Raw genomic sequence first — 12884 nt, 5'->3', positions numbered from 1 at the left:
ACACTGATTTTTGAGCTGTTTAAAAATAAACGTGTCACTGTTTAAACACTGTTTTCAGGAAAGCTCTGTTTTCCAACCCACTGATTTGCTTCAAGACCGTAAAGAAAAAATAGAAGTGAGAAAACGATGGTTTATAGCTTTCATAACGAAACGATTAATAAACAGCAGCAAACTTTACTATTATTCACTCATCAGCTATAAATGATGTGCCATTTTCAAGCAACAAATATATTAGTGTTGCGAAAACTGCAGTGGATTTAAATACATCAAACTCTCTCCTGCCATTAAAAATTTCCTGCTTCAATTTTATATCCCCACACACACACACACACACACACACACACACCCACAACCACCCACCCACAGTGTTTTACTTCTTCAATATAAACCACGTTGCTCATTTTTACTAGGTGTCTCCTACAGCTTGTTGACATTAACTACATGTTAGTATATCAGTTTTCTTATAAGTGATTGTTTGTGCAGTATAATGAATGAGTCGTATTCTACATGATATAAAATACAAGTGAATCAAGAAAGCAACAGAAACCCAGACGGTGCTCCAGTATAAATCCGTTACCTTTATTCACATCCTCCTCTGAGGGCCAGCCAGGCAGCCCAGCCCCTTGTGAACGTACACAGGAATGATCAGAATATGTCTCCTCAAATCTTTTTCACATACTCTATATTCTATACACACACACACCTTAGTAATCCATCACTTACTCATTAATAGTGCGAATATGACCGCCTGGCATGAAGATTACACATGATTATGGGGCATGAACATCTACTACCTGTTTCACACGGTTACACTTAGTGTGGCATGTTAAAGGACATCACGATGTGTTGCATTGCATCAGGAAGAACTAAGAGAGGGGGAATCGGAGCAGGCAGAGCTGTCCCGTTCCGTCCCTCTCCGGAGCAGATCAGCAAGCACTAGCGACGTTCACAAGACAACTGCAAAACAGCAGAAATGTTAAAAAGTTAAAAGCAGTAGAGGTTGAACGATTCGACGGTTTTGCAGATTACTTGGCACAGGTAGTTGATTTCTGGAACTATCAGCAAAAACCCATACCGACAGTTTTTCCGGGTTGCTTTCTACAGTACGAGAGCAGCCTCTAAAGGCGATTTACTGACACCATGTGCTGTTTATTTGACGTGTCTTTTCTATTCTTCTTGGAGGTAACTGTTTTTTATTTCAGTTTGAATGCATGTCTTTTATTTTCCTCAATATTTATGAATAAATATATTCATATTTATTTCATTTTCATGATTCAGAACTGTATTTGGTTGTAATAAAGTTCAGTACTATTTTACATTAAACCCAGCCATTAGAGTTGCACAAGCCAGTGCACTCTTAGTGCCGGTCCCAAGCCCTGATAAATGGGAAGGGTTGCATTAGTACGGGCATCCAGCGTAAAACATGTGCCAAATCAAATATGCGGAACACGTGGTTTACTATTTTGCATTAAGTGTTATGTTTGTTTGGGTTTTTTTTTTTTTTTATCAAGTATCACCCGTTTATTAATCAATTATGGGCAAGTACGATACAACCTTCTATATAAGGTCATACACTTTATAGACAAAAATATTTGGACACCTGACTTTTCCGATCATATGTGGTTCTCCCGCATACAGCTACACAATCGTATAGGATGTCTGTAAACATCCACAATTGTTGGATGTAGAAGTATTACATTTTCCCTTCACTTGAACCAGGAGACCCAAACCTGTTCCAGCATGACAATGCTCTTGTGCACAAAGCCGGATCCATGAAGATACAGTTAACATGGTTTTGGAGTGGAAGATCTCCTGCTATAGAGCATTGACCTCAACCTTACTGAACACCTTTAAGATGAATTGGAATGCTGACTGCACCTCAGGTCTCCTCACCTCCCTACACCAGTACCTGATTTTACTAACACCTTTGAATGTCTGAATGAACACAAATCTCCACAAGCACATCCCAAAATCATCCCAGACAAATGGAGGTTATTATAACAGCAAATGGAGACTAAATGTGGATTGGGATGTTCAAAAAGCACATACGATTCTTATGGTCAGGTGTCCACAATCTTTTGTCCATAAAGTCTACGTTTTCCAGAGTAACCAGCTTTTTTATAACTTTTCAAGTTTTACAACATCAATTATTCAAAGCACTACTGTTACAGCTAAATGTGTAGATGTTAAACTCTGTGTTGCTGCTGTATATTTACATTATTATATATGTAACACCTCTGGTTTATGCTGAACTGGTCAGCAGTGTGGAATGTGGTATATTTACCTGCTCCTTCTCACTGGTAGAACTTTATTTCTGTGTCCACGCAGTCGAAGAAGAGATCGCCGAGCTCCTGGCCCTCCACCTCGCCCCTAAGCATGGCTTCAATCTCCTGCAGACACTGTGCCTCTAAGAAGCGCATAGTCTCCTTTAGAGACGCTTCACCATCCTGACACACACACACACACACACACACACACACATTTGGCATAATGCAATACTTCATCTAATTTTCATGATCTGCATCTCTGAGAAATAAAATCCATGACATAACTCCTCACCGGAATCCTCTCCATGACGGCCTGATGAGCTCGGTAAAGCTCATGCTTCCTGTCCACCTGATGCTGGAATCGAGGCAGAGTCTTCACAGGATCGTCGGAGCCATACTGCGGAGACATCGTCATAGTAACAGGGCGCACGCACTCTGAGAAGATGAATGGCTTGAAAACAGACCTGTTGAGCGAAATGCCACAGTGAAGCATCCTATAGAGGACAAACTGTAGGAATTTAATACAAATCAACCTCAACTTATATCACTAGTGACACACTGCTAGAGACTGCTAATATGATGTGAAGTGTTCCTTCAGACAAAAACCTGGAGGGATCTGGTGTGGCAGTGAAGAAGTGAACGCAAGGCAGGCTGGGATCTCGGGGGAGGATGGACACCATGCTGGCGGTGGTGCGGAAACCCGCGGAATCCATGCAGATGCCGCTGGGCTTGTCTCTCAGGATGCTCATCATCACCTCAGCTGTCACAGAGCCTGCAAACACAAAAACACACAAATACAGAAATACAATATAGACACAAAGACACACATATAGACACACACAGAGAAACACACACAGGCAAACATACAGACACACCTTTTTAATTCACAGTATTGTACACTAAAATACTATGTAGTAACAACTTGTATAAATGCCTTTCCACATAAAAAATGAAAATATGATGAAAAGGAAATCAAATTAATGGTTGCTATGGTGACATGTTCTTTAAAATGTTTAGTTAAGCTTTTTTGATGCTGGTTTCCAGAATTAGTTTTGTACAACTAAGTAAACAGAGGTCTTCAATGCTTTTCAGTAACAGGACAAGCTGCATGTTTTAGGTCTTATTAATACCTTTATTAGAAAAATATAATATTTAATGAATATTAAAATAGCTAGTGTTGCCATTTTTTAAATAAATAATACATTCAGGATTTTTTTGCACCTCACACACAAGGAAAAATTGCAGAATTGATACTAGTCCCATAATAATTAAACATGTCTGGCAAATGCATTTTAAAATTCTATTTAACTTTTCACTCATCTCACATCACCTAAGCATTTCCTTGGAAGCTATGTACAGTATATATTTATAACTGGAGTGTGAACAAAGTGAAAACTCACGCACCATCGTGTTCCTGAAGCAGTGCCGTGCCTCCTTTATAACGCTGCTTGGCCAGTTCCATTCTCGCAGGAGGGTTGTCCGGACTAAACGCCACTGTAAAGCTAAACTCATCCTCTCCGTTCCACCAGCCCTGCGACTGAGCACTACTACGCAGCTCTGGATGCTCTGCAGAGATCTCAGTGCCTATCGTCAGCTGGTTGGAGATGTTCTTCACTCCCTCTGGCAAAGCAAAAAATAAATAAAAAATAGATCTGGATATTTGTGACCAACTAGATTTGCACCACGGATGGCTGAAAACGTCAAGTGTCCCAATACGTTTGACCATCTCACCTACATCACCACCTGACTTTATTAACACCCTTGTGGCTGAATGATCACAAATCTCCACAAGAACATTCTTCCCAGAAGAATGGAGGTTATTGTAACAGCAGGTGGGTCTAAATGTGGAATGGCACATAGGAATCGTACGGTCAGGTGTCCACAAACGTATGCGCATGTAGTGTATTGTACAGATCCTCACGCACAAAAATGACGATAAAATCCCAGTCTCTGCATGAAAATGGTTTACACACAACACGATCTCTATACACTTTGAGGTTAAGGTGGAGGGTGGAGAAGAGTGATAGTAGAAGTGGTTTGTGATTTGAGACCTGCGATGTTGTATGGTTTAGAGACAGTGGCATTGAGTAAAAGACAGGAGGCGGAGCTGGAGGTAGCAGAGCTGAAGATGTTGAGGTTTTCGTTGGGAGTGACGAAGATGGACAGGATTAGAAATGAGTTTATTAGAGGGACAACACATGTAGGACGTTTCAGAGACAAAGTGAAAGAGGCGAAAGGGAGATGGTTTGGACATGTTCAGAGGAGGGACATGGGGTATATCGGTAGGAGAATACTGAGGATGAAGCCACCAGGAAGGAGGAAAAGAAGAAGTCTAAGAAGGAGGTTTATGGATGTGGTGAGGGAAGACATGCAGGTAGTTGGTTTAAAAGAGGCAGATGTAGAGGACAGAGTAGTATGGAGACGGATGATCCGCTGTTGAGCAGCCGAAAGAAGAAGACTATCTCTAAACTTCTGGTGTGTTATTTGTAATCAACTCATGTTCGGCAGGCTGAAGTGTCTCAATAAGAAAGCTCTATTAGCACTTAAATAGCTTTTGTGTTCTTTAGTGAAAGGAAGGATGGCCGAGTTGTTGCTGAGCATCAATACCACTCAAACATCTGAATAAAACCGTTACCAAATGTTAACATTTCAATCGTAAACATTTCAAGAAATAATGCATTTTTTCTTGGCATATTCACTCCATGCCAATCTACTGAATAGTTACTCAACAGGGGTAAAAAAATAAAATAAAAATCATTAAAAAAAATACTTTATGTCTGAGGTCATAATAATAAAGCAGTGACCAGTGATCGGTCTCTGACCTGTAATTTTCTGAGCAGCCCACAGTTTCCCAGCAGTCTCGAGGACCCAGGCTTCTTGGCGGTCAGCCAGCAGAAAGGTATTCTGGTAGCTGAAGTGTTCAGGATCCTCTCTGCATGCTCCACCCTGACCGTGCCGGTCCAGCAGCTCCGTGATCACACGCAGAGCAGCCCACGCACTGTCACCACGCTCCAGAGCCAAACTGAACACACATTCTCACAAGGTTTGTATACACCTAGGTTCAAGACAGTCAAGCATAATATTTCCCATGTTTACACATTTAATGCTTTTGTGCTGCCATTTCCAGTGTCAAGTCAGTACATCAACAATAATAGCAAAGACTCCGATTTATGCCTGTTTTATATTCAAAGTTTCACTTTACATCCAACAAACCTCTCATAATACTCGATGCTAAAAAAAAAGTCACAATCATGTCTTTTTCAGTTCAGCCTGCTTATTATCTATTGCATTCGGGTCAGGCTTACGTGACGGTCACTCCAATACTTAATAATCCATTTGATTTTAGCTTTAATGGCCACACTAACCACACTATCAAATGTAGTGGTACGCAGCAATAAAATGCACTTTAGCATCTACCAGAAGTGCAAAAGTAGCAATTGTGCATGTAAGTATACTGTATTTACAGCAGTGATGTAGTACGAAGTACACAATAGAGATACACGAGGTAAAATATTACCCCAGGAGAAGTAAAAGTACTATGATTTATTACAACTAATGTTCCTATTATTATTTTTGTCACAAAACTCTTTGTTTTGAAATTAAGTGAAGTTGAAACAAAAGTCTCTCCAAATAGAAATACTTTAGCAAAGTACAGATATTCGAAAAAGACACTTAAGTACAGTAACAAATTACATTTACTTTCTTACTGTCCACCACTGAGGTACAGCAAGTGGTATTTTTACACATATACACATACACATATATATATATATATATATATATATATATATATATATATATATATATATATATATATATATATATATATATATATATATACACACACACACACTGAAAAATGTGCAGACACTGTGGAATAAGTACAAAATAATTAATAGAAATAAAGGCTAAAATGTGCAGAAGCTTAATCCTTGCTCCTAGACCTCTAAATAATTCTCCTTTATTTATTTATATATTTTCTGGTTCTAGAAACTATTAAATCATAAGCAGTACTTCACACATGGTTTCTCCATTTTGCCTCGATTTTGTTAAAATTAAATAAAGAAGTCAAATTTACGTAATCCTGTGGATTTTTATGAAGTGATTTTTGATTATGATGATTATTTTGATTATGATTTATGATTTTTATGATTTTATGACCATAGAATTCAAAGAGGGTATAATCCCCATAACATGAAAGAAAACATGGATATTTCACAAGAGCTTGTTTAAAGGGAAACTTTTAATCATGTCAAATGGCTCAGCTGCCTTTTTTTAAATAAGGGAATATCAAAAAAGACTGCTGTTATTGCATATTTCTGTATTTTCATATTTCTGAGTTATGAAACTATGAAGCTCCTACACAAAATATACTATACAGGCAGGCCTACATCTGCTTTTTGAATATTTATTCTTTACGGCTTTAATACCTCTGCTCGATACTGACCCCAGCCTATCTGAAGTCTACATTTCTCCTCATTTTTATGTCTGAACATCTGAAGCTCTTGACTTATACATACAGCACATGCACACTTTTACACACTGTGCTGTTGCAACATGATTGGAAAAGTGCAATAAATGTAAATGTACAGATATTCCTCTTAAAGTGGGCAGTGAATATATAAATGCATGTGTTTTTCATTAACAACTTAATAAATACGTCCTAATGAAGCCCCACGATGATACAAAAAAACATGGCAAGACTCACCGAACCAAATCCATGCCCAGCAACGCATCCTCCTGATTTACAGGTTCACGGGTCCACACTGCCTCGTTCCCTATACACACGCCATGCTCGTTGGCTCCCATCTCAGCCCCCCACAACCAGGCAGGTCTGCTCAGCACCACCGCATGTGTGCGCTTCACTTGCGGAATCGAGATGTATGTGCACTGGAGGGGAAATGAAGAGACGATCAGCTGTAGCTCAGATCGGATTTGCACAAACTGTATGTTATAGTGTTATATAATACTGCAGAGAAATTGTTAACATTGGGTTCATGTATAGTATGCTGCAATTTTCCAGCAATCCCAACATGAGAATTTTGTCAATGCTTAGTGATCTCCGCACATTGTGCTCAGATACAATTTGAAAGGAAGTGAAAGAAACCTTTAGATGTCAGAGGAAAAAACGCCAGAATAATCACATCGCATGCAAATTGGAATAAGGATCCACTTACCTCCACTGTGGCCCCGGGGCCATTGGATGTAGCCGGGTAATAAACCAGTTCCTGGACCTCGTCCCTTGGTCGATCCGAATTTTTACCAAATATCACGTGGTCGTATTTAGAACCGGGTGGCAGGGATACAAAGCAGTCACATGACCTGGGTGGTTCAGCCATTCTGAAATTAATCATCAGTAAACAAACATAATTCCACAAATCCACACCACCTTCTCACTAACAATACACTCGATCATATGAAAATAAAATGATTTTCATAAAAGTGCACAAATGAGGGTATGTTATTTATTCATAGTTCAAAAGATTACTTATGATGGTACACATTAATGGTGTGGAACGTCTGCAAAAAATGCTTTACAGTTCTGGAAAACAAACAGAAAAGTGTCCTTTTTCACTGTACTGAAAACTATATTATGTGTATACAATATATACAAAGTGCTCACTTAAGACTTCTTCCATACGAGATACATAAACCTCTCCTAATGATTCTACTGAAGCTTTTCAGCTCTTAATATATTCAACTCTTTATCTCTATCTGTCGCTTTCTCCTTCCTGATTGGCTGCGGCTCCTGCCAGTCACAACGTAGCCAGACAAATTTCAGCATGGTCATAATAATATTTGACATATATGAGCTGACATATGACACATACTATACTATAAAAGTTTGTGGACACATAACCATAAGAGTTGTATGTACGTTTTAAAGATCTCATTCCACATGTATTCCCCATTTGAGATTACAATAACCTTAATCCTTAATTAGCTCTATATTAGGATACTCAATATTTTCCACTCCAACCCATGTTAATCTTCATAGAGCATATGTCATACTGGAACAGGTTTCTTTTTGCTAGTTCAGGTGAAAGGAAAATTGAATGCTACTGTATCTACAGATGTTCTACACAATCAGGTGGCTCTAATTTTATGATAACGGTTCGGGGAAGAAGCACATATGGCTTTAAATGTCAGGTGTCCCAATATTTTTGTTTATTTCATACAGAGTATGGCAAATGTTCCACCAAATTAGACTTGACACACCGCTGACCCGTCATTTACGAGTGTTGCAAGTGGCATTTAAACGGAGATTTAATACAATGGCATAAAGCAAAATAATTCAAGAGTACAATCTAATGACTACTATAATAAAACGGTATTTGTTTGGTAACACTCTCTAAGCACTTTCACCTCTTACATAGACACCAATGATTGACTAATTCAATGCAATGACTGCAATGACTGACTAATTCAAAATCCAGTCCACACTTAAACACCACAATCTTCCCAGCAAAGTGGGCCTCATCATATCAACAAAACTAAATTTGAAAATCCAGCAAGCACATGGATGTGACATGTGGTCAAGTAGTTCACAAAACCTTTGTCCTTGTAATGCAGAGTTGACCAGTGATGACCTTTGGTCCGTCATGCCATATATGAGAAAGGAAGGGGGGGGGGTTGGGGAACTGACAAAAATCTTAATTTCCAATTTAATATAATGTTTTTTGGTTTTATTTTTAAGTTGCAAAAAATGTAAGTCAAATTACATTAAATATAGAGAATCTAAGCCAAGCTGCCACTCTTGGGCCCTTGAGCAAGGCCTCTAACCTTCTGTGCTCCAGGGATGCTATAATCACGGCTGACCCAGTGCTCTGTCCCAGTTTCCTACACCTCTGAGATATGCGATCCTTTCTTCCTTTTTTTAAACGAATTGGACTTTTTTAATTATTGCGTACAGTCTTTGGCTTTCTCAATATATGGCGACTGGAACGTTTCCTTGAATAAAACGCTGACTTCCACCCCATGGCCCTCGATCGTTATTTGGCCCTTTGTAGGAAAAAGTTTGTGTACCACGAAAATCACTTGTATGGGCACTATATTTCCAAAAGTATTGGGACACCTGACCTTTCCTGCTATATGTGGTTCTTTTCCAAACTGTTACCACAAAGCTGAAGGCATTCAATTCTATAGGACGTCTTTAAATGCGCTGAAATAAAATGTTGCTTTCACTTGAACTTGAAAACCCAAAACCTGTTCCAGCATGGCAATGCCCCTGTGCATAAAGTGAGTTCCTTGAAGATCTGGTTTACATGCTTTCGAAAGGAAGATCTTGAGTGGTCTGCTATAGAGCTCGGATCTCATCCCTACTGAACACCTCTGGGATGAATTGGAACGCTGACTGCATCCCAGGTCTCATCACCTACATCAATACCTGCCTCTCATAACACCTTTGTGGCTGATAAACACAAATATCCGTAAACACACTCCAACATCTAGTGAAACATCTTCCCAGAAAAGTGGAGGGAATTATAAGAGAAAAATGGGACTAAATGCGGAATGCAATGCTCAAAAATCACCAGTTGACCCAATACTTTTGGAAATATAGTGTATCTGTTTAGCACCAACATACAGTTCCTCAGCATACACAACATTTTGAGAGAAATAATGATGGGAGAAGCTCCTGAGCTGAAAAGAGTTTTGGGCTCATGATAATTGTAATAAATATCAGTCTTTTCACATGAACCGAGTTGATTAAAAGTAACAAAAATGATAATAGGAACATTATAGCAATAATAAAATCATACACACTTTGGAAACTTACATACTTTAGTACTTTGACTCAAGTTTAAAAAGGAACACTTTTACTACATACTACTGGGGTAATATTTTATCTCTACTTGAAACTACATGGTTTGTGTACTTTGTCCACCACTTCTAAGATTACATAGACACCATTACACGAAGACTAACACCAGGGCAAAACTCACACACTTTAAATCCACGTTTCAAGCATTTCATCAACTATTAAAATGGCTTGGAACCAAGATCTTGGTTTAATGATTTAATCTGGATTTTCCTTAAGGGTTTTTAATACAACAGCAGTACAACTGCAACCCATAATAAAGTCATTCTGTAGTCTGGTAGTGTTTATTGTACTCAGGTGTAACATGAATTTTGATACTATTCGTGTTAAAGTAGGAAATGAGGAGGTTGTTAGTGTATGGCTGTGTTTGTTATTAAACAGGATATTAAGAGGACATGGATGTGTCCAAGGCTGAGGGAGATTACACACCAGGGTTACTGAGGCTTATCGACCGACCTCAAGATGCAGCACAGATTATATAATAAAAAACCTGTTTAAAACACTGATATTGCACCAGGAGATGTTGAACTTGTAGTTAGACATGATATTTGTCATATATCCGGCCTGGTTTTCTGAAGATACTTCATCCAACAGCGACAGTGAATAAGAACCTGGCGCCCCGCGTTGCTCTCCCACTTCCCCCGCTGCGTTACCGCGTCGCAGCTCATACATCTGAACTGAATGCAATTTCTTTTACCTTGCAGATGATCCAGATCCAGCAGCAATCAAGCAACCAGACAGGAGAAGAAGAAGCAGAAAGATTCAGGGATTTGTCTTGACAACCTTCTCCTGTAATGGTGTCAAAATAAAAGCCAGCTCTCAGCAAACAGGAACAGCTTTCAGTGTGAAAGGAGGAACTCATGCCAGGGTCTGCTGTAATGACAAACAGACTACCAAAAAGTTAATTCTTTATCAATAATAACCAGATGATATCTCAGTGGTTAAGGTTCTGGGTTCTTCAGCAGAAGGTTGAAGTTTTACCAGCCAAACTGCACAAGGTGGGCCCCTGAGCAAGGCCCTTAACCCTCTCCTCTAGAGATGGTTAAGATTAACCAATTTGCATCGGATACAGGTTGCCATTTGTATCCCATCGATGCTTTGTTTTGAACATGTTTGCAGACGATTTATTGATGCATTCGCTAGCATTCGCTTTGCTTTTATTACTTAAAAAGTCACCAATTATTTGTGGCCAATATTTGATATGTAAATTGATTTCTCCTCGCTTAAGTGTATCCCAAGGGCGTTCTCTCAGCATCACCGCTGCCGCCTGAAAACGACGTATCACGAGGTGTGTCCCGAGAGTCACATAATACAGATTTACATGGCAGAGGTAGAGCTGCATCTTCAAAACAGGAAATTTTATTTAATCTTTTTTCTTTTCTGCACTAAAAAGGCCTGTTTGTGAAAGGGTAATGCGTTAGAAGTCGGTTACTTAAGTCAGTTTGCTGTCTGATTGAACCAAAGAAATAAAAGCGAATTATTTGTACCACATTGAAATCGTGTTGAATCAAATCAAACTGTATCACATCACATCTGCTGCTTTATATGTATGCTTGGCTTTGCATCGATATGCGAATCGCATCCACCTCCATCATGGAGATGCACATCCCTTCTTCCCTGCTGCTGACTCCAGATCCCAGCCTCTGAAAAAGCTGGGGTAAAGACTCTTACTTCTCTAATTGGCCAAAATTATTATTTATTAATATTATACAATCAATAGAACATTATATTTGTATATGTTGATTGTTACAACCAATGATATGGAGCATCAGAGACAAGTATAAACTCTCTATGTTAATCATCAAAAAAATTGTTCAATCATGATACTTCCTGATCTTCGTGAAGATTTTTGGAATTTTGGAGTAAAAACTTCCAAAATTCCTTACATACATGTTTAATAAACCTCTGCTTTACATGTTTACTGTTTAATGACATGTTGAGCATTAACATCATTAACTTCTTCAGCTATTTGATCTACAGGAGCTCGTCTGTTGGATCGGAACACACTGTTCCTTCCTTGGACCACTTTTGATAAATACTGAGCACTGCAGACCGGGAAAACCCATAAGAGCTGATATTTTGCGTAGCCTTCAAAATCAAATCCTTACCTATTTTACCCATCTCGAGGCATCCTGAGGTTGCTCCAGCCCCAGTCATGTCCTACCTCATGAAGATTGTGGACCTTTAAAGAAGTAGATACTGACTCCGCAAACATCCCGAACCACCTAGAGACGTATCAGTGCCAATTGGATCCCACTTCATGTGGAGTTTTGACATTGGACCTCCTTGAGTGTTGAATGGAGAAGCTGGTGTTGGATATGTGATGATAGCAAATGTTCAGCTCTTTTATGAGTTGCTCAGTAGATCCTAGGTGTATAACCACAATGACTGTAAAAGACTGTAGAAAGAACATTACTCGTAATCTTACGTTCCAGTGTTTATTGTTTGAAGACTATAATCACACTCTTGATGTCATCCAAATGAGGATGGGTTCCCCTTTTGAGTCTGGTTCCTCTCAAGGTTTCTTCTTCATGACATCTAAGGGAGTTTTTTCTTGCCACAGGCTTGTTTATCAGGGATAAATACACACCATTCACCTGAACTCTTAAAATTCTGTAAAGCTGCTTTGAGACAATGTCTGTTGTGAAAAGCGCTATAGAAATAAACTTGGCCCATTTTTCCTGCTTCCAGCACGTCAACTTTGAGGACCAAATGTTTACTTGCTGCCTAATAAATCCCCTACAATAACAGGTGCCATGATGAAGAGATGGTATTCACTTCACCGGTCATAACGTTAT

The 12884-nt window shown here is 39.1% G+C and overlaps 1 protein-coding gene across 1 annotated transcript; it reads right to left on the bottom strand.

The window, feature by feature from the left end:
• Positions 1-558: 558 nt before the first annotated feature.
• Positions 559-10929, bottom strand: scrn2 (secernin 2). Its single transcript, XM_046836495.1, has 9 exons — positions 10784-10929; positions 7445-7607; positions 6976-7157; positions 5090-5289; positions 3672-3887; positions 2874-3039; positions 2560-2731; positions 2285-2447; positions 559-957 (listed from the first exon to the last, which is right to left on the bottom strand). The coding sequence occupies exons 2-8, from the start codon at positions 7604-7606 to the stop codon at positions 2295-2297; spliced, it is 1251 nt and encodes a 416-aa protein (XP_046692451.1). The 5' UTR covers position 7607; positions 10784-10929; the 3' UTR covers positions 559-957; positions 2285-2294.
• Positions 10930-12884: the final 1955 nt, after the last annotated feature.

This window comes from Silurus meridionalis, chromosome 23, assembly GCF_014805685.1.
Source record: "Silurus meridionalis isolate SWU-2019-XX chromosome 23, ASM1480568v1, whole genome shotgun sequence".
Taxonomy (NCBI): domain Eukaryota; kingdom Metazoa; phylum Chordata; class Actinopteri; order Siluriformes; family Siluridae; genus Silurus; species Silurus meridionalis.
The sequence above is the reverse complement of the archived record's forward strand: the minus strand, read 5'-3'. Positions and strand labels throughout refer to the sequence as shown.

Bases quoted from the DNA above. Each gene is read 5' to 3' on its own strand.
- scrn2 (XM_046836495.1), bottom strand. From the start codon at position 7,606: ATGGCTGAACCACCCAGGTCATGTGACTGCTTTGTATCCCTGCCACCC. The intron at 7,158-7,444 runs GTAAGTGGATCC...TTTCCCCTCCAG, and splicing joins GCCCCGGGGCCACAGTGGAG to TGCACATACATCTCGATTCC. The intron at 3,040-3,671 runs GTGCGTGAGTTT...TTGTGTTTGCAG, and splicing joins ACTGCTTCAGGAACACGATG to GCTCTGTGACAGCTGAGGTG.